General features: G+C 52.1%; 1 protein-coding gene across 3 annotated transcripts in view; it reads right to left on the minus strand.

The window, feature by feature from the left end:
* Nucleotides 1–4513: 4513 nt before the first annotated feature.
* Nucleotides 4514–21993, minus strand: part of RAI2 (retinoic acid induced 2) — a 46476-nt gene continuing 28996 nt past the window's right edge. For 2 of the 3 annotated variants that reach the window (XM_075521709.1, XM_075521729.1), the window contains exon 2: nucleotides 4514–6335. In XM_075521709.1, coding sequence (XP_075377824.1) covers nucleotides 4569–6230 — 1662 coding nt within the window. In that variant the 5' untranslated portion in view covers nucleotides 6231–6335 and the 3' untranslated portion in view covers nucleotides 4514–4568. Of the gene's footprint in view, nucleotides 6336–18823; nucleotides 18915–21993 lie in introns of all 3 variants that reach the window. The other variant, XM_075521719.1, reaches the window with a different exon arrangement.

Here is a 21993-nt window from a genome sequence, read left to right on the forward strand (position 1 = left end):
AGAAGTGCGTGAAGCTGCTCCTTGAGCCCCTGTGGGTCAAACCTCTGCAGGGCTGTGCAAGGTGGTGTAATTATCCCGGGGCTCTGAGGGGGCTGAGCAGAAAATGGGTAGAAGCGGTTAAAAAAAAGAAAAGTTGGCACTGATCGGGAGACGTACCGGCACATCGATTATACAGCAGATAGGAGCGTGGTGGTGGTGGGAGAGCCACGTTACTTCAGGCCTGTGATACGCAGAAACGGGTGCCTTTGCTGTTCTCCTTCCCCTCCTGTTCCTGCCGGGCTGGGTTTGCTGCTGCTCTTCCCCGTCACCTGCTGTGGCAGGGCCGAGCAGGAGGGCCGCGCTGCCTTGCGTGCTCTGCGTGGGTGTGATTGGATCTACTGTCTCCCCCCGCCGTGGCTTCTCAGCTGCCTTCAAGCCCACGAAAGCGTTACCTTCCCAGCGCTCGGTGCTCACCTTTCTTCCCGCTCTCGCTAAGCCGAGTGGCCCTGGAGCCTTGTCTTTGAAGCTGACACCTTCCTTGTCTCCGTCTGTCATCTGCTCGTGGCCAAGGGCCACAGCTTTGCTTCTCCCTTTCGTTCTCTGGCTGGCTGCTTGCTAACTTTAATAGAGGTGCGATGCTCGCAGGTCTGGAGGTGGCTCTTATCTCAGCTTCCACTGCCTGCTTTCATCTCCCTATTCTCCACCTTTTCCTTGCGCTCGTAATTGTCTGCTTCTTACCTGACTGCTTGTCTGTTCTCTCAGCCTAAAAACCACCCGGTCCAGGTTAAGTTCTCTGCCGGAGAAGCTGCTCATTCTTCTTTTGGATTCATTTCTGTTGCTAACAGCTAACTCCATGTGCTGAAGCCTTAGCCGTGCACCCCTGGTCCTGGGGCTGTGCCTTGGGCAGCGCAGGGGAAGGGGACCGGCTGCCCCGCGGAGGAAAGCTCCAGGCTCGTGCATCCGAGCTCTCCCACCCCTGAGGCTGCCGTGCACCGTGGCCTTCACCTGGGACGCGCAGCCCTGCTCCCCTCCTCGGATTCGGTGTCTGGCTTCCTGCGAAGCCCCTGCCTGACGGGGGGAAGAGAGCAGAGGGGAAGGTAACCCGCCCCTGCAACCCTCTGCCCTCTTACCCCCCCAACAAAAGCCCCCACCCAAAGTCCAAGTCAAAGGAAGCTTGGAGCCAACAAGGGGTGCCCTTGAGGGTCTGCACTGCTCCCCTCTCTACCTTGCATATACCCATCATTGTAAAACATCTTCCTCCTACCATTACAGCTTAATGACTTTCCCTTCAACTTCGCAAGAGGTATTAATGTCTCCATTAACAGCCACCAGAAATGGAAGCTCCATATATCACGAGTGCAGCTCTGCGTCCTTCTCCTCATACAGAAATTTCAGAAGCAGTTAAAATGTAGCCCTGTAGAAAATTAATGGCCCAATATACAAAATCTGTAATTGCTGCTAGAGGCGAGGAGGAGGTGGAAGTGCTCAATCTTGGTGTAATTAAGTACCTTGTTCTGTGGCCGCTTCTCCCCCGTGCCGATGGGATGTAGGACTCGTGCTTCACACACGAGGGATGGTGGGAGGCAAAGGTCCCTACTTAGTGTCGTTTGCCCAACAGAGTTAAGCATCAGGAGAGGTGCCGGTGCGTGGCTCCTCTTCCCGCCGCGCAGCCGAGAAGGCTGGGGTTGCATGAACGGGTAGCAGGGGCGGGAGCGAGAGCTGCCCTACGCCTTCCCGGAAAGATGCTGTTCACAATATCCCCCCTGCCACTGCAGTTTGAGCAATGGAAAAGCCAGGCGGTGGGGCGGGTGAGCCCACTCTGCTCTGCCCATCCATTTCCAGTGGGGTGGCTCCAGCCTGCGTTGCCTTGTGGCAACGGGGACGTCGGTGGCAACCAGCAGTGCCAGGGAGCTTGGCCCTTCTGGAGCCGGCCCCGTAAAGCCGGGGGGGCTGGTCCTGGGGGAGGGCAGAGGGGGACACTAGGATAGTTGGAGCCTGCTCTGGTTTTCCTCAGCCGTGTTTCAGAGAGGAGAGGTTGCAGTTACTCTTGTAATGGTCTGGGGGAAGATGCAGCCGCGTGGCTGCTGGTCTGGTCTGCCTTTATAACTGGTACCAGTTGGCTTTAAACTGAATTAGTTGCCCGTAGGCATCGGGAGCTTTGACAGTGCTTGTATGGGTTTATAATGGCATAAAGCTGATTTAGCCTAATTTGTTGTCAGGGTATCTGGTCTAAATTCAGTTAAAACAGACCGCTACGTGCAGAGCGGGCCAGGAGGTAGCCTGGGCATTGAAGTTAACCTGGGAGCACTATAGCTCCCGGTAAAGGCCCGTGAAGGAGAGGAGGGAAAACCTCGGCGCCTGCAGCCAGCGTCACCGCCTGGCGCTGCCCTGCGTCGGCCGGACACCCTCCCTCCGCCTGCTGAGGATGCTGCGGGGATGACGCTCGCACAAGGATGGCGGGGATCGGTGCAGCAGATGTAACCACCAGTGTGAGAAGCAAATAATTAAAAAAAAAAAAATAAAACAATAGCAAAAAAAATCCCAGAAACTTCTTTTGAACTTGCTTCTGTCAACTGCAAAATAAAAATGACAGCAGCTAATCCTGTGACAACCTCGTTTTTAAATAATCGGGTGGAGCCCTGGGGGAAAACTACATTTTCAGAAGGTTTTTGACACTCGGGCCGGGGCCTAGCTGGAACAGAGTGGGGCAGTGACAACTGGGCCGGCCAGCCCAAGGGCTGGCGAAAGCCTGAGCCGCTGCACTGCAATAACCAGAAGACGACACATTTCATCAGCACGGTTTCTTGGAAGGAGCAAAACAAAGTAGCAGAGTATTTTCAATTAAGAAAAAAAAATATTTCAAAAAATACAGTCGGATGACTAAACATTAATGAATCCATCAACACTTTACACATTGTCAGTCGTCCAGCCTTGGGAAAAATAAAAGGCTTTAAAAATACTTAAAAAGCAAGAGTTTGACAGAATTTGATGCTACGCTTATGTGCAGGTCCTTCATTTTCATCTTAAGCAAGAGGGCAGCGATCCTTCAGCCCAGTAAGAGAGCAGCAGCGTGCCTTTCCTAACCTCCCAATGCAGCTGCATTTCCTGAATAGGGAATTGGTGTCTGGCAGTATCAAAAGTTTAAACAGATTTTGGCATGACACCGCTGCCTAAGGATGGGATTAGACTTCTAACCCTGAAGCCGCTTCTTTGGGCAACTTCTCATTGCGTGAATGACTGCAAAAACTTTCCCAAAATTGTCCAAGAGGAGTCTTGGAAGTAGCTTGGCTACAGCTAGGTGAAGGAAGGCACGGTTAGCGTGCGACAGCATCCAGCTCCTGGGTTTACGATGTTTTTTTTCTGTTTGGACTATGGGAACATGTCATTTGAAGTAATAAAAAGTAGTTTTTCTGCTTAACAGGTATAACCACAAAAAGGCAGCGCCCACTGAAAATTGTTCTCTCGCTCTCACGTTCGTTCTTCCGTCAGGATGGGTTTTTACAAGCGAGCCGCGTGAACTTAAAGGCCAACGTAGAAGAATGCATAGAAGAATGCATCTCCAGCTCATTTCCATACACAAGTGCAAAACCGTAACCTACCAGAACTTTTATTTTAATTGTACATTCACATTTCTCCAGTGACGTGGGTGGCTTGTACACTGCCAAGTGATAAAGTTACACAGTTCTGCTCTCTCACGTGCATTGATTTCAGCCATCAAAGAAACTCAGAAAGCTAACAGTAAACAACTTTTTCATATAGCTGTAGTCAGGCTGGGAAAAATTATGCTACTTTTCCTTCCCCTCCTGCCCCCCGGCAACCGAATTCCCCTGACTTTCAGGCTTTTCTCTTTCAAATGACTGCTAATATTACTTAATATTTTAAGATGTTTCCTGTGGGTCCCTCGCAATGAGGCTGGCGTTAGGTGCGCGCTGGGCTGCGCCGCCCGCTCGCTCTTGCTCCTCCGGAAGCTCGTTGGGGCGCACCGTTAGCGGCTGTTGCGACGTGCTCTCCGACAGTGCTGCGGGACAATATAATTTTTCTTAGCCCGTGGTTTTTGCTTAACGTTTTAGGCTCGTCACAAGTCAGTTGCGGCACTTTACAGTTTACAGACTTTTTGCCAAACCTTCTCCGTACACTGAAAGCAATTCAGAAATGACAAAAAATGCCGCAACCAATTAGCACGTACAAACATTTATTTTGAAATTTCCATTCCGGCCGTTATGAAGAATTACATCATCAAAGCACTTTATGGCAGTGAAAATAGCTCTTACCCCTCTGACTCATCCATTACTCCATTAAAGCTGCAAAATGTGCAATCTGCTTGAAAAATAGGTTGCTTTTTATTCAGTTTCCCATGAAAAGTCAAAATTCGATAACAAAAAAACCAAAAGGAAAAAAAAAAAACCAACCCAGCTTATAGGGCCTCTACATCTGATCCTCTCCCCCTTCCCCCAAAAATAACTTACAAAGATAGTTTAAAGTTCTAAATGAGTTTAAAACCAAGTGCATCTTTTTTATTATTTTCTTCTTCTTCTTCTTCTTCTTCTTCTTCTTCTCATAATAATCTTAAAATTCTAAAAACCCATAATTTACTTTCTTGGAAAAAAGGCAGCGAGCCGTTGCTTCTTGATTGGAAGAATATGTATCTCCGGCGAGTTCATTTTCTTTAGCTTTACGCTCCTGTTTTTGACGGGTTTCCTGAGGGCCTCGGCGCTGTCCCGGGGCTCGGGCGGGCTCTTCACGTCGTAGCACTGCAGCACCGAGTCCTGGGGCAGGTCCCTTTTGAAGGAAAAGTTTTTGGTGGAGACCCCCGACAGGCCCTTGATCTTGCCGCAGAAGATGGTGGGCACGGCGTCCTTGACGGAGACGATGACTTTGGCTGTCTGCGAGGTGCTGACGATCTCGATGTTGTTGCCGGCCTTGGGCTCGCAGCCCGCCCTGCCCGCCTGCTCCACCAACCACTTCTGCGGCTGCCGCAGCAGCTCGGCCGGCCCGCCGCCCGGCCCCCTGCCCTCCGCCTTGCCCGACGCCTCCGGGGGCTTGCAGGGGGCGAAGGGGGCGGCCGGGCCGGCGAGCTTGTCCGGCGCAGGGTGACCGCCAGCCTCGACGGCGGCGGGGCCGGCACCGGCCACCTCCCCGTGGGGCCCCCCCGGCTTGCGGCAGGAGGCGAGGGACAAGTCCAGGGCCCCGTCCTCGGGCGGAGGCGGCAGGGCGGCCTCGCCGGCCCGGGGCGCGGGCGGCCCTTTCATGGAGAGGTCCAGCGCCTCGTTCTCGCCACCCATCTTGATGACGGTGTGGCGGCTCAGCTGGGGAAACTCCCGAGGGTGGAGGAGGTCGAAGGGCTTCGTCTCCTCCTTCTCCAGGGGGGTCTGCGTCCCCTTGCAGGAGTGGGGGGTGAAGAGCGGCGGCTTGGGTGGGTCGGGGACCGCCTTGGCCTCGGTGCCGTGGGGCACGGGGATGGGGACGGGGATGGGGATGGGGACGGGGACGGGCAGGGGCACGATGACGGGGTAGGGCACCAGCAGCGTGGCGGGGGGCACCAGCGGGGAGAGGGGGGAGCTGAAGGCCTGGGGCGGGAGGGTGGCGTAGTCGGGTGGGGGCTGGCAGGGCGTCGAGCCCAGGGCACCCTGCGAGGGAAACAGGTCCTGAAGGACAGCGGCGAACCCCGGCGTCTGAAAGACGGGGGGCAGGACGGGCTCCTGGGCTTGGCCGGAGGGCTTGGGGTCCAGGAGCTGGGGCTGCCCGACGGGGGCGGCGGCGCCGGGGAAGAGGCCGGTGTGCAGGGGGCTGGCGGGGCAGGCGGCCCCCGGGGGCAGCACCAGGGGCGAGTTCAGGTGCTGGAAGACATGCTGCTCCAGGAGGACGGGCAGCGGGACGGGGCCCTGGCTGGTCATGACGTAGGGGGTGGCAGCGTTGGTGGCCGGCATCTGCGGGGCGGCGCTGCCGGCGACCTGCAGGTGGATGGGCAGGACGACGGGGCTGTCCCCCAGGCAGATGGGCTGCAGCACGGTGGCCGCCACCTTCAGGGCCACCCCGCTCTGCGACTCGGCCGGCGGTGTCAGGATGGAGGGCGCGGGGACGGTCACCAGCGGGGACAGGGCCTTCTTCATCAGGTCGGCCGAGTTGATGTTCCAGGCCTCCGCCGTGATCAGCTGGGCCACCCCGTTCTCCAGCTTGTTGTTGGCTATCGCCGAGGGCGAGCTGGTGACGTCCATGGGCAGGTTTGGGGCGTCCTTGTACAGCTCCTCCATGTCGCAGGGCTTCTGGGGCTCTGCCGGTGCCGCCTCTACATCGCCGTCAGCGGGACCCGCGGCGGCTCCGGGCTGCCACGAGCATCGGCACGGGCATAATTTGGCCTGCAAACCAGAGACATATTTTAGGCACCACATAAATCTCCTCCTTAAAATAATATTTGCAATTGCCTTTAAAGACCCCATCGCCAAAGGAAAGCCGTTAAACATTTCCACGCTTCAGGCTAACGGCTCCATAATACAGTGTAGTACATACACAGAGATGCTAGATATACATACATCCGTGAGTGTTGTACGAAGAGTTTCGAGGAACTTATATTTAGCCGTAAACACAGATAATTTAAAAGGCCTCAAGGGCTGCCTGCAGCCAACCCCCCCGCCCCGTATGCAGCCTGAAACAGGGACTCGGGCCGTCCATTTCACGTTTTTAAACAAAGCTTCACATAATGACAGTGTGTGGCAGAGCCGAGCGACAGCGCACTGTTTTAACTCAACAAAAGCCCCAAAACCAAACATTTCTAAAAATATCGCGGCTAAGAAATGTTCCGCCATGGGTGAAGGGTCCTCGCTTCCCCTAAAATACTCATCCCTTTCTCGTCCCAGTGGGATTTACTAAAGGCAAGCAGGCGAGCGTCGAAACACCTCCGAAACTGCTGTGTGCAGGATGAGAAAGGAGCAAACCCAAACCCAACCCCGACCTTCACCCTGCCACAGAGCTAGATGGAGACGGTCATGTGAACCAGGCACCTGAGTCACAAAAGACACGAAGAATTAAAAAAAAAAAATTAAAAAAAAAAATCAAAGGGACTTCAAATTTATTTTGACAGCACAACCCTTCACATTAACCAAGCAAATGGCAATTAAAAAGGGCAGAGATGGTTTCCCTTCATGATCGCGGTGGAATTTGCAGCCTATTTTCTCAAAAGATTAACACTCCCTTCCCCTGAAAAAAAAAAGGCAGCAAACTAATGGCGCTGCGCATCCATTTATTCAGAAGGATAAATAATTTCCGCCCCGTGAGCTGCCGCCGGCAGACTTTGGCTGGGGGCTGGCCGCTCCGCCCGTGCCTCTCCCGAAGTGCGCGGTGCATCCTGCCGTAGTAATAATCACCATGGAAACTTGTCCGGTTTCAACTCCGTTACCATGGGAAAGCACCGCCGCTCCCCAAATTTACATTTTTCACCTGCACGCGGCCGAATCCTGCTCCCTACGAAGGAAACGCGTGCCGTCGCTGCTGCCCGGCTGGCCGGGCCGGTGGGAGCGAGGCGCTTCCCTGCGTCCCGCAGGCACGCGGGCGCTGGGGGGACGGGGGGGCAGCGCCTCTCCGAAATCGGCTGGGTGAGGAGTCCCAGCCTGGGGACGCGCCTCTGTCTGGGAACACATGAAGAGCTCCGCCGGCGCTGGCACTTACGGAAATGATTTGCTCGCATAGATGTCTGTAAGACCGACAAACCTGCAAACTAAGAGGGGACAGGGAAGAGGGGGGAAAAAAGCAAACCCCACGAACAAAGGCTAAAAAATGGCCAAGGCAGGGAAGCAGGAAATCTCCCGAGTCTCTCCTGAGACCTGTAAATCCTTGGATTTGGCAGCGAGATGCCATGGCGAGCGCGAGACTACAGAAACGTCGGGAGTTAATAGTGGAGGCTGGTTGGGTAAAATGCTAATAATTTATATCAGGCGCGTTTGAGTTCTTAAAAAGGATTTTTTTAAGTAAACAGATGAGTCATTTCTTTTCCCCTCCTGCTGCTGGCTTAGGGAGAATAATTCCGGATTTTTCTCATCTCATGAAATGTTCTACAGAAAACATTCACAAATACAGGGTTGAGCTTTTTTTTTGTTTGTTTCCTTTTCCAGCCTTGGCTGAGACAGATTACAGGCACGCAGAGATGCCCAAGCACTGAAAAAAAGGAGCAAAAATCAAATCCCTTATTCAGAAAGTGACAAGTATCAGCACCAAAAAAATTGGGCCAGTCTTGTTTCGGGGGGAAAAAAAAAAAAAAGAAAGAAAAGCAATCGTGTCTAAAAATGAAGACAATGAGGAGACTGCTCAGCAGATTCAAGCTGAAAAAAAAATAGCCGTTGCTTCTGTTAAGGAATTAAAAAGCCATTTTCTACTGCTCTTCTATGATCTCTCCCTCCCTCTTTTTAAAATGACCATTTTAAAACCCTGTGGTCTCTGCAGCGTTCACCGGCGTCTCTGCTCCCCCAGCTGCTGCAGCGCAGCCCAGGATTCCGCACACGACACTGCCTCTTCCCCATGTTTCTGCTTGCTGGAGAAGCGTGAGATCGCGGTGTTTTCACAGAGAATTAATGATCTGGCGGGGACAGGAAATGACCCCCTGCTCCCCTGGCAAACCCATTTAACGTTGAGAAATAGAAAAATTAAGATGAAAATTATGCTGCGTAAGAGACTTGAGGGATTAGCATGCCGTACAGACCTATGGAGAGAGAGACAGATCACCGCCGAAGATGAAAGTATAAAACATAATAAAATCCTCTCATTGCTGCTTTAAAAAGCGCCAGGGCTGCAGGCAGAGGAAATATCTAGACGAGGGGAAGAAGAGCTCATCTATCACCATCAGACACCTTGACGAAATGTCTGTGGGCTTGGTTGGGTTTTTTTTTTAAAGTATAGTCAAATACTGTTTTCCACACGGAGTTCTATACGTTTCTGGGATCTATAAATATATATTGTTGACTACGCTGCCTCCGGGAGGGCCCCACCGTGTGGGGAAGGAGGAGGAGAGAAAGGTGAGGTGCAGCCCTCGACCCCGGTTTATGGATTTGGGGTGGGCTTTTTCCCCCCTCGCCTTTCCTATGCGGATGCGTACCTTTCCGCACTGCCAGTGCACCTGCTTCTTGAGCACGTGATAGCTACAGAAGAAAATAAACCATATAGATATACACTTACAAATATTTCCTGATCCTGCCCGCAGCTTGGCAGCAGCTGGCTGCCAGGTACAGCAGAGTCCCAGCGCAACTGCCCCCTGCCCCCTGCCCCCTCACAGCAATTTTCGGTTTCACCTGGGAGGCAATCCCAGGGCTGCTAAACACGGATTACACTAAACACCTATTATCAAGGTCAGTAAGCAGACAGAGTGAAAAGCATCCAAGTCCCCAAGCCTCAAAAGAGGAAATGTTTGAAGATCTGGGATCAAGAGACGGTTTGAAGTTGTCCAAAGAGGTGTTTTGTAGTTCCCGGACTCCTTTTTTATACTATGTACGCCGAGTACGCCGTACAAAACCGTAAGTCAACATGGAGATTACTTAAACTAAAGTAAATTTTCAATGCTGGTATTAACAGTGATAGCTATACTATATTTCTCTTTTAATAAAAATCAACCTGAAGTATGTGCTGGGTTTGATTTTTTGGGGTTTTTTTTAAGATTGCTGCTTCACTGCACATAAAGTATTCAGAGTTACCCGGTTTTTAAAACAAGTTTTATGTACCTAATATGCATAAATGAAGGTAATATAATTCAGTGAAATTGCCTTAAGTTTCCTCTGTCTACCACACCTGAGTGCCAGAAAAATCAATTAATTTCACTTTCCCTACTTATCTATTTAATATTTAATTTGCTGTTTGTTTTAATTGAAAAGAAGCTTGCAACGCTGAAAAGAGCCCTATTGTAAATAACCCGGGCTTTCCCACCGGGGTGCTGATAAGAGTTAAGTTCATAGCACTATGCAATGATGTGTGTAACTGCACAGGAAATGGTATGTTAGCTGTACAGAAATGCCATGAAAGGGGTGGTGATAACTCCAGCTTATTTTTTTTATCTCCTGCTGATGGCTGTGCAACAGACTTTTCTCAGGGCTGTTGCGTGCCTTCCTGTGGGACAGCAGCACTGCGCCCTGCGCAGCCGTCCCCGCGCTCCTCCTGCCCGTCCGTACCGCGGCTTGTACCTCGCTGTCGACACAGAATGCAAATTATACTGTGCACGCTACGGAAAGGGTCTCAGATGCCCCCTTTGTGGGATGCCCTGCTCAGTATCTCCTGGAAAAATTGGGTTTCCTTTCAGTACAAACACAGTATCAAAACCAGAACAAGATTAGAAATCTTGACTTAATGGAACAGCTTGGGGACAAAATTATGGACGGATTTGGACTTCAGTGTTTTGCCAAAACTTGCCGCTCGCTGTCACTGATCCTGCTGCCAGAAGCAACGTGTTTGAATTTTCGCTCTGCAGAAGCCCATGAGCAAGGGCCGTGGCGAGAGCATCCCGCCGGGGACGCCCCACCGCCCTTCGGGAGGGCGGCAGACCTGCCGAGCACCCCCGAGGGCCCGCACCCGACCAGAGCTCCACGCCAGGTCCCGCACGCCCCGGTCCCCATCGGGCTGATCCTGCCGCCGCATGGCAGCACGGCCCATCGCCCTCGGCGCACCATGAAACCAGGCACCCAACCTGCACCCTACTGAGACGTGGGTTTCTTAAGGAGCTCGGAGTTGGGCCTGCCCCTCCTCAGCAGTCTCAGCGGCCGAAGCCCAACCCATCTTTCTGCATCCTTCTGCAGTAAATACACAAACGGGCAACGAGGACACGTATTGACGTAGACCGACGAACAATAAATTGTCTTCCATCCTGAGGCTTTTGCTCTGTATAGTTCGAGCCATACACAAATAAAGGCTTTACCGTATTGTTATTGGTGTCTTGTTGCTAGAAGAGAAAAAAATGTATTTGAACAAAGTGAGCTTTCATATACCAAATAGATGGAGCTATTAATACACAAATAATGTCCAGGTTGGCTCTCCCATGCATGCAAACCACAGATGATTTCGGCAGTGTTTGCCTCTCACATTTCTCACTGATTCACATATTCAGGCAGCCGGGATTGACAATCCTGGCCATCCCGCATACCCTTTTAGTACTGTAATCCTCAAGCACGGAAGGGCAGAGGAGTAACCAACTCACAGCTAATGGTGAACGAACCTTTTCCCCTGCATTTCACCCTCGTGGTGCTGCGTTTGACACCCCAAATGCCTCGGCCAGGTGCAGAGGCACCAGGAGGGCCGGTGCGACCTGTCCCCTCTCTGTTCGCAGGAGGGCTGATGGTGGCCACCTCTAAGGTACAGGGCAGGCGAGCGGAGGAGACCCACAGGCCGTTTGTTAAGGCAACCGGCTCCTCACCCTCCTGCCAGCTCGCCGTCGGACCCCAAACGCAGTCCCATCACCTCTGGAAAGGGGGCTCGATGTCCCCTTGGTCATCACCAAAGGGGAACCGCCGGGGATGCACTTCTCTGTCCCCTCCGAGGGGCACCGAGGAAACATCCCAGTTTAGCCCTGCCCTCTCCCCCCTCCCTCCCAAATGGCTCAAATACTCAGCAACTCCCTGTTAAGATTTAGGAGGCACCACTCAAAAGTGACCGAGGGCAAGGTGAGAAAGACACTGGAAAGACGGGCGGGATTGACTCTGGTATCAGCCAGAGAGAGGAGGGAGGGCTACACTGGGGTATCCCCGCCGGCATGAAAGCTACACCCGCAGCCTTTGCTCCTCATGCCTCTGCGCAACCTCCCCCGCTCACCACGCGCCTACGCGCTGCCCCGCGGTACTTCTCACTCTGTGGGAGCTACGTCGTGGAGGTCATCCTCGGCTGGACGCTGCCGAGGAGCAGTTAAAATAAGAGCATCTCATCAGACAACTTCAGAAGACGCCGGAGGAGTAACAGGGCTCCGATCCAGCTCATGCAACAGGTACTCTTCTATTTTCCACTGCTGCATTATGGATCCTTCCGGGAGGTGAACCTATTTGTGTCAAAGCTCCCATCCGGGCTGTTAAGCCCTGGGGGAACGAGAGGGAAAGGAAATCATTACGGCAGCGCAAAATGGCATGTTATAGATGGGACATTGACGATATGTATACACTGCTTCGGCACGCAGCACCATCGTTCTCAAATGCAGCGGCTTGCCTGGCTGATCGTACTTCGGTTCTCTTAACTAGTCCAGCTGAGAAATACCACGGCGGTCTGCCTATTGCACAGGCTAATCGCCTGCAAAAAGCTGCGTTGCAGTCATATATTTGCTAACTATATTGCTGTTGTCAACAGCCTGTAGTTAGCAATCCATTCCGGGGAGGAGAGAACTCACTTTCTTCTCATTTAAAAACAAATCAGACCAACTGAAAAAAAATTCCTGTCACAGACCTGAAACCAGTGTCTTTAACTCCCAAGGGCAATATATACAAGACAGATGATAAATGCTGTGGAAGGAATAGAGCATTTGCCTGACAAATTTCAAGCTGTAGTGAATTTTTATATCCAATTTGAAAGCCTCGCAAAACCCCCTACGTTTGCAGCAGAAACTGTGACATAGCCCAAGCGCAAGGGAGACCGCACATGCCACCGTACTGCCAGATGCCTCTTCCCTTCCTCTGCTCCATTCACAAACTATTCCGATAACTGGATATAACACTTAGCTGAAGGTCTCCTACTTTCAAAAGGACCACCGCTTGTGCAGTATACAATATTACATATAAGCAGGCAGTATAAAAACAGGGCTACTTTGGAATGACTTGAGATCGATCTTGCTATGCCCAAATGCTCAAGTTTCTCACACCCGCAGCACATCCCAGTTCCTGGGGTCTCTAAAGCGTTAGGCTTGGAGGAACCTTGCAGCAAGTTTCCAAATAGAAAACCTTTCAAAAGGTGGTTTATTTTTTTCCCTTAGCATAGTACTGAAATGCCTAAGCAGCGGCAGCTTGCTTAGCCTACAGTAAGCTGAACACACGCTCCGAGGCGGAGACAGTGCACGGAAGTCTGATGTATTAAACCTGACATGTGAAGGACGAATATAAATTTGCCAGCCATAATTACTGCTGAGTCACGTGCCACCCAGTTTGGTGACGTCCCTTCGACCCAGCAGGCTCTTCCGACTCGTTGCAGCTTTTGTACTCCGAATTTCTGTTCAAACAGGGAAAATGAGCTACCACTTTTGCGACTGCACAAGTATCTGTTTAAGTCAGCTTTCCCCTCATGCTGCTGGTAGCATGCAGATGTCTCTTCCCGGAGCGTGACATAGTCCCTCGGGATGGGGACGTTGGCGGCCACAGCAATGTGGTGGGACTGGTGTGTCGGGGACCCAGCAGTCACACCCCTGCCCCGAGCACCTGCGGTGGGGAGGTGCTGCCTGCGTGGCCCTGGGCAAAAATCTTCTCACCAGCAGCTCCCCAAAAGCCAAACTTTTGTAGGGCTGCTCGCTCCTGGGAAAGTCCTGCCGCACTCCCCTCCACCCCATCGTGCCCCATCTCAGCCCCATCGTGCACCTCTGCTTGCTCAGAATCACAGAATCACAGAATCACAGACGGGTTGAGGTGGGAAGGCACCTCTGGAGGTCATCTGGTCCAACCCCCCTGCTCAAGCAGGGCCACCTACAGCCAGTTGCCCAGGACCATGTCCTGATGGCTTTTGAATATCTCCAAGAAGGGAGTCTCCACAGCCTCCCTGGGCAACCTGTGCCAGGGCTCGGTCACCCTCACAGTGAAGAAATGTTTCCTGACATTAAGAGGGAACCTCCCGTGTTTCAGTGTGTGCCCATCGCCTCTGGTCCTGCCACTGGGCACCGCTGAGAAAAGCCTGGCTCCATCCTCTGTGCACCCTCCCCTCAGGTATTTCTATACCTTGTTGAGATCCCCCTTGAGCCTTCTCTTCTCCAGGCTGAACAGTCCCAGCTCTCTCAACCTTTCCTCATAGGGGAGGATGTTCCAGTCTCTTCATCACCTTCACAGCCCTTTGCTGGACCCCCTCCGGTATGTTCATGTCTCTGCTGTACTGGGGAGCCCAGAGCTGGACCCAGCACTCCAGGTGTGGCCTCACCAGCACTGAGGAGAGGAGAAGGATCACCCCCTCGGCCTGCTGGCAACATCTTCCTAATGCACCCCAGGGCACCATTAGGCTTTTTTGTGGCAAGGGCACATTGCTGGCTCATGGTCGACTTGGTGTCCACCAGGACATCCCAGGTCCTTTTCTGCCAAGCTGCTTTCCAGCTGGCTGGCCTCCAGCACACACTGGTGACTAGGGTTGTTCCTCCCCAGGTGCAGGACTTTGCACTTCTCCTTGTTGAACTTCATGAGGTTCCAGTCAGCCCATTTGTCCTGCCTGTTGACATCCCTCTGGATGGCAGCACGACCCCCTGGTGTATCAGCTCCTCCTGCCAGTTTTGTGTCATAAGCAAGCTTGCTAACAGTATGCTCTACCCATCATCCAGGTCATTAATGAAGGCATTGAACAGGACTGGATGCAGTGCTGATCTCTGGAGTACACCACCCGTCACTGGCCTCCAACTTGACTTTGTGCCACTGACCACCACCTTCTGGGCACAGCCATTCAGCCAGTTTCCAGTCCACCTCACTGTCTGCTCATCCAGCCCGTACATCAACAGGTTGCCTATGAGGATCTTATAGGAGACAGTGTCAAAGGCCTTCCTCAAGTCCAGGCAGACAATATCCACTGCTCTCCCCGTTGTCTACCAGGCTTGCTGCTCATACAGTAGGTCAGCTTCCCATGGGGAAGGCAAACCAGCAGCAGGCGAGAGTCTAAGAAAGTCTACATTAAAATAGTATCAGGGAAAAACTGGACTTACTCTAGGGTTATCTCTTGCATCAGAGCTCCTGAGATTTACTATACCTTGACCTCCATGGTTTTCACACACGCGGTGCACCCACATGTTTACTTTTGGAGTGAGATCATAGGAAGAATGCAGACTCACACTAGGATTAAAAGACTTCTTAGGCTCGAAAAGTAAAGTGCATGATTTTCCTATGGGAAAAAAATATTTTAAACAATTTTTCCTGTCATTAAATATCCCATTTAACTGATTATTTAGTATCATTTTCAATCAAAACATTATATTTGCCAGCAAAGCAAAGAAAAATGAGCTGTTTTGAGAATACAGAGCTAAACAAAACAAACGAGAGAGCCGTTACTTTACAGTAAATTTTAAAAACCATGCATTTTGTTTTCCCAGCAATGGAGACACCAATGATAACAAGAGGAGAAGGATACCAATTAAATGTAATTGCCAGCCTGCTTCCCCAAAACCCAAAACAAAAAGCACTCAGTGTCAGCCTGATAAAATATTTGCTCCTTTCCCAGTCAAGTGCTTTATTAAACAGTCCTTACAGCATCTCAGTTCTTACAAAGGATTTCCAAGTTTGATGTCAGTGTAACGACTTCAAAGCCTCATTAGTCCCCCAGCGGAGGTTTGTTCTCCACTCAGAGACACTCGGCTCGCTATTTTGTCCTGACCCTCTCCACTGATCCCAGGCTCAGATATTTTTACTACGTTCATTTGATCTTTTCTGATATCCAGACGAGAATTAGTATCGGTGTGGCAAAGGCCAACGTCCATTGCCCATCTCTTCTTGCTTACATGAATCTGTCTTGCTCCTGGCTAAAAAGGATGGGGTCCCCTCATGAACCAGTTACCAAGTCTCAGCCGACAGGTTAGTGAGGTAAAGTTAAAATCAGTTTTTAAACTGCTACGGCACTTTTGCAGGCAAAATGTCTGACTTTGCCCCATTACACCAGCACGGTTTCGACCGCTTCGGCTGTCTCCTGACTAGCCACACAAGCAAAGCACGCTAGAGTACCCCTCGAGGGGTAAACCAGCTTCACCAGCTCAAAACCCATAAATGAAGTGAGGTGCCACCACCACCACACGTGCCCCGAGAGCACCGGCCCCTCAGACGTGCTGCAAGCCCTTTCCCATCCCCTCCTTATGGCATGCCAGCTCCAGTTAAAAACCACTTTTTCTTGGTGCAGGCAAGGCCAGAATAGGGCTAACCTCAGCACGGTTGAGGGGACTGCCCTTTAACTTGTCTTGCTTCTAGACCTTCTTGAGACAGAGAGGAAGAAGCAGAAACCAGTCTGAATGTCTTTTAAAGCCATGGGGGTTAGAATAGCAAATCCCGACACTTCTGTAACTCATCTTAAATCAACTCAAAGCCAAATTTTCACATAACCTCTCATCGTTCAAATATACTCTGGGTTAAATAAATAAATAATGAGAAGAAAAGCAAAACCAAGTAAAAAACTGAACCGTCCAGCTCGCAGATCCTTTTTGGTGAGGTACGAATGCTCCTATCTAAGACCACAGGTAAGGACGTGCAGATGATTAACCGCACACACGCGTGCCACCCAGCTTGCCACGGTGGGCCAAAAGGGCAAACCCCTTCTCCCCCCTGTAGCTTTGATGGCTCTCAGTGGCGCAGATAGTGTCCCAAATGACAAGATTTAGGGATGGGCCAAAGAACTGCGGACCAAAACCAGACTCATCAGCTTCTCTTCTCTTGTGGGACAGGAGTATCGTGGTGCTGCCTGGGGAGAAAAAGGGTAGAGGAGTGCTCCCTTCCCCCGTGCAAAATGCGGTTATTTAATACTTCACCCTTCCCTACTGGCATGAGTAACCAAATGCTCCTTCAGCTTGCCACTTCAAGAACAAGTTTTATGTTCATAGCTTCAGATTTATTAGACTGACTCTCCCTCTCCTCCACCCCATCACTTTGATAAACCAAGCCCAACATTTCATCAGCTACACGACGGTGCTAATCCTCAGCAGATTTCAAACTTGCCCTACTCTTGCACCACCCTATCTAAAAATGTGTGGATGGAAAAACTCTCAAGCAAAAATAGCCCTTTATTTTCTTCCTTGCAAAATCTGTAAGCAGCTGCAAGGATTTTGTTTAAAAGAGACAGAAAAATGTAGGATTCCTGTGATGTGAGGAAAACTGCACCATTTTTTCTTTGAATTTCGCATCCTTTTACACACTCGCTTTCACCCCAGCGTCTGTACCGTTTCCTGGTCTGACTTTGAGAGGCAGAGAAATGACCTCTTCTTTCCGTTGTGCCGTGATGCACAAGATGTCAGCCTTCTGACTGAATTCAAGATAACACCAGCGTGAGACGCAGCGTTACGGTGCTGAAGGATATAACGAGAAGACCTCACAACACTTCAACATGTTTTCACCCTCAAAGACCAATTTAGCCCTCCTAGAAGCCCCTGTGCTGAACTGTGAAATATAGATGCCTCTGACCAAAAATAATATGTAAATAACAGAAAATACTGAAAAACTGTCTTGTTGCATCTCAGTGCCACCGAGGTTACTGCTGTCCAGTTAACAGGTCCAGGTTACTTGTAACACCTACAAATGCCCCACACGCACTTACATACATGCACGCATTTACAACCTCCAAGCGCGTCCTCTCTAATGCCTTCTGCCTCATCCATTTGACGGTGAGGTCTTCTGGGCAGCCGTCGTTTTGGCATGTGATTAGCACGAGCACAGCCCTCAGCGTGGATTCCAGTTACCACCGCAATCCAGATTACCCATCACCCGTGAGGACGAGTGGGCACACACGCAGGCACGGACCCACCGAGGTGGCACAGGACTGCCTTCCCTCGCAGTCTAGCTGCTGGCCACTACTTGCGCTTGCGTTCCTCCAGCATGCCTTTTCCTCCCATTTCATCAAGGTCTACCATGTTTCTTTGCTGCCAGAGTGCTTATAGTCTGTCTAAGTGTGAAGGTTAATGTCCAAATTTTACTCATTTGACGCTATATGAACAGAGACCTTCCAGCCAGTTCAAAGGAGTGTTCTCCAGCTGGGTGTTCCGGCCCCGACTGACACGCTGCTCGTACTGCACGGAGGTGAGACTATTCCAAACTGTGCCCAGAATACTCAAAATAGTAATAATGCCTCTTGTCATCAGGGATCCAGACTCCGACCACTCAGAAAAAAAGGGCTATATTTCAGGAAATGCAGGCAGGGCAACCAGCGCTGTAAAAATAGCACTGCTATTGCAGGTAAAAGTAAATATTATTTTCCTGATACTGTGAACCAGTCAACATGAACAAATTTCGCAGACATGTATTGCGAGAGGAAACAAGGTCAGTCCTGCCCATACTCTTCCATCAAACCTTTGGAGACCACATACATCATGACGAATACCAAATTTTGTTATTATCACTTCCCCTATCTTAATGATGGCTGCGTGGTATCAGAAGAGGAGTGCGCTGCCATAGGATATAGAGCCCCTGACATATTTACTGCAGCATTTTTCACAGCATTTTCCACTGCGATGTGTGCTATTACATGTTCAGAAAAACTTAGGGAAACTGCAGGATGCAGAACGACAATTACATCTTTCCCAGATGAGACTACTACGTTAATGGATCGGCGTCATCCATCACCATAGATCGTAAGTCCTCTGGGGAACGTCACCAGGCCACTCCAATAAATCTGACCGGGAGATTTTGTATGTGGCTGTTCGGCTCAGCCCTCGGAAGCAGTTCAGCAACACGCTCCACAGCGTGACTACGGCTCAGCTCTCCCAGCGAGGTGACGCTGCCCTACAGCCGTGGAGCTCTGGATGTAGGAGGTCCTACACGCCAGTGTGGAAGGGCATACAGGGCTGTAGTTCCTCGCACGCGTTGGCGTTAATTCCTCACACGGTCGGCTCTTCAAAGAACCGAATTTCAGTACGCAGATCGTAGACCGTGAAGGAAGAAAGCTGACTGCGCAGCTTCGTTCCTTTACCAACAACAGCAAAGAAAAGGAAATAAAATATAAAGAAGAACAACACTAACAGACAAAAAAATACCTGCCAGCAGACCGGTGCAGCTCTGAAGTAAATTTTTTTGCTGTCAATCTTCTTGATTCTTCAGGCCACCTCAGCAGGCGGAGCAGACTGTCTGCCATGAAAATTTAAGGTGATGCTCTTATTAGGAAAGAACATACTTCTCACAGGCTCTTCCTTCGGGAAAGCCAAACAAATAACCCACAAATAAAAACCTCCATGGCTGTACCATGTCCTAGCTTATCCTTGTAATAACAGGAGAATAGGACCTGAGGCTGTCTCCCCTCCTCTCCCGCGCTAATCCAAATACAGGAGCAGGGTAAGAGCAGGCTGAGGGGAAGGTCAGCCCCATTGAAGCCCTTTTGGGAGGCAGCTCCGAGCGAGGGGGTCCGAGGGCACTCTTGTCTCTCCCACTTTGTGTATATTCTGTTTCAGGCAACGATATATTTTCCTGACACGCCGCTCATGTAGCTGGAGCTAAGCATTTCCTTGTACAGTACGGGGGGTGGGGATCTGCCACGGCATCGCTGCTCCCAGGCTTAACCATTTTGAGCCCTTTCTTCCCTTAGGCACTGGCTTTCACCACCCGCCCCACCCCACGCCTGCCCCGACGCCACGGGCGATGCACGTGGTCCTTCTCCCTCACCCCTGGGTACCCAACACAAGGGCATCAACACCAATGCCTGTTCCCACCAGGACAGGGCCACCACCAGGCATGCTCCCCGAAATGGGGACAGTCTCGGGGTGCTGCCCATGCCTGCCCAACCCTCCCCATCCCCACGCCCCAGCCCTTGAACTCCTCAGCCCCGGGGTGGCTAACCCCCTCCCGCTGGCTCCATATGGGCGCAGCGGGTTTGGCCAGAGGAGCAGGGATGGAGACCGGTGGCTTGAACTACTGGAGCTGTGCGGCAGAGAGTACCTGACGGTAACCAGAAGGGAGCACAGCAGAGCTTAGGAGATTAGCAAAACAAGGAGGAAGTAGTTTTAACTACATAATACTTTCAGGGAATAAAAACTGCCTATAGCCTGTATAAGTCGTGAGAAACGGCACACACTCGTCTTGCCTCAGGCAAATCCATATGTTGGTAGACAAGCTCAGCTACAGAAATGATACCCTTTCTTGCAGACAGAAACAGCAAGAGCACCCCAGAAATAGAAAATAATCAGTATTTTCTTGGCGGGGTGTTAGAGAAAACAACCGTGCTCATTTAAGGGCTTGCTGTTGGCAAAGAGGGAGGGCGGATGCCCCCAGCACAAGCACCCCACCGTCCCTCTGGCAGGGCGGCCGGCAGGCAGCCAGCACCGGGGCTCCGCAGCTGCCCCCTGCTCAGGGGGCTCAGCGGCTGCCGGAGGGGCTGCCGCACCTTTCGGCTCCTCCTGTGTGCCAAACGGGGGCCTGCCCCACACTGCCCCGAGAAACTCCAGCGGGGCTCTCCTGGGCAGGCACCCCACAGGCAGGGACGGGCAGCCTGCGAGGTGCCAGAGCAGCACGTGCCAGGCCGCTGGGCTCCCGAGGGCCACTGCTGGCCCGTCTTTGCCTGGGATATCGGGGAAATCGGAGGAGCCTGCAATACGAGAGGCACAGCAGGAACAAGCCGCACTGCAGCAGGGGTTGCAAAAGAAGCCCAGAGAGCCAAGCTGGCAACCAAGGAAAAACCTCTGTTTTTACCACGTGTCAGTGGACGCACTCACGTGCCAAACCGTTGGCCGAGCTGGGTAAACATCTGACCAGCACAAACCAAACCAGAGGAGACAGCTGTCCCCTGGCGAGCACAAACCCTTTGCGACCCCAACTGCATCTTCCCCAAAAAGGTGTCGTGATCCATAGTTTGAGAAACGGAGCAGACAGCTGCTGGCCACAGCTGCACCGGGAAGGGTGGCCACCAGGGCAGGTGTGAGCGACCCCAGACCAGGAGCCGAGCTCTCTGCCAAGATGGGCTCCGCACCGAGAGGGTGCCAGAGCCGCCCAAAACTCAGCATCCACAATTTTTGCAATGGGGAGGATAGGACAGGCCACAACGACCAACCTGCACTTCCTTGGCTGTCTTGTACAACTAACAAACAGGGCCATCTCCACGTGGTGCATTCCCCAGAAAACACTTCATGCAGGTTAACACCAAGGGATGGCAGCCAGCTGCCAGCTGCTGGGTGCAGCACTTGCCTCCGTTTGGGCAAGGGCCCTTGGCTGGACCCCGCTGGCAAAGTGCCAGCGCCCGCGGCTTCACGGAGTACGTGGCCACGGGGAGCAGGCCCCCGGCGCACACCCATCTTGCCACCCCCAGGTGTCCTCCACGTCCAGCGGATATGGTCCTGCAGCGCGCCGCCAACGCTTGAAAAGTCAATAGACTCCACTGACTTTTGGTCTGACATCAGCAATTTTGTAGCTTAATGCTAGCCAACCTAAGTAGGAGAGCACACTGCTACCAAAACTTAATTAAAGGGGGGGTGGGTCGCCAAAGATCCCAGAGTCACCCAGCACGATGAACGTCTGGTAAACCCTGCCTTGTCCTTAAGGTGATTAAGGACGATTTGGCCCCTGCTCTGGGACGAAGCTTTCGCCAGGACCCAGCCGCCAGCGCAGGGTGGCCGAGGCTGAGAGGCTGCAAGAGGAGCAGCCGCTTCCCATGCCCTCCATGGCAGGTGGCACCAAAGCCACCGACCCGGCAGCAGCAGCAGCAGCAGCACCGGGCACAGCGCTGCGGGGCGCGGGGAACAGGGCGCTGGAGGCCGGCTGTTTGGGTTTAGCTGTCTAAACAGGCACTGAGGGATGAGGTCCCTTTGCGTCTTCAGCACTAATTAAAGGTTGTTTATTATCCGATTGTTCCCAATAGCATATATTTCTTCTTTGTGTAAACACAGCCGACGTCTAGAAAGACCCGCAAAACCAAAAGGAGCGGAAGGGTTCGTGTTTGAGCGAGCTATGGGGTGCGAGGGACACCCCGCAGCCCGCCCCGCCAGCGCCCGGCTCTCCCTGGCCGGCAGCCACAGGCACGGGCGCTCCCGGCTGCTCGGTGCCGGGCCGAACGCTGGCTCCGGCTGTTTCTTCCACCCTGGCCGTGACTTGGGCAACAGTTACCAGGAAGAGAAGTTTTGGCCAAAGCGTTTGCTCTCAGAGCAGCCCTAGCGATGGGCCGTCAGAGCTTAACGAGGCAGCTGGAGCGAGCACACTCCCATGGCAGTGAAGCTGTTACCGC

Source organism: Mycteria americana, chromosome 1 (genome assembly GCF_035582795.1).
Source record: "Mycteria americana isolate JAX WOST 10 ecotype Jacksonville Zoo and Gardens chromosome 1, USCA_MyAme_1.0, whole genome shotgun sequence".
Taxonomy (NCBI): Eukaryota; Metazoa; Chordata; class Aves; order Ciconiiformes; family Ciconiidae; genus Mycteria; species Mycteria americana.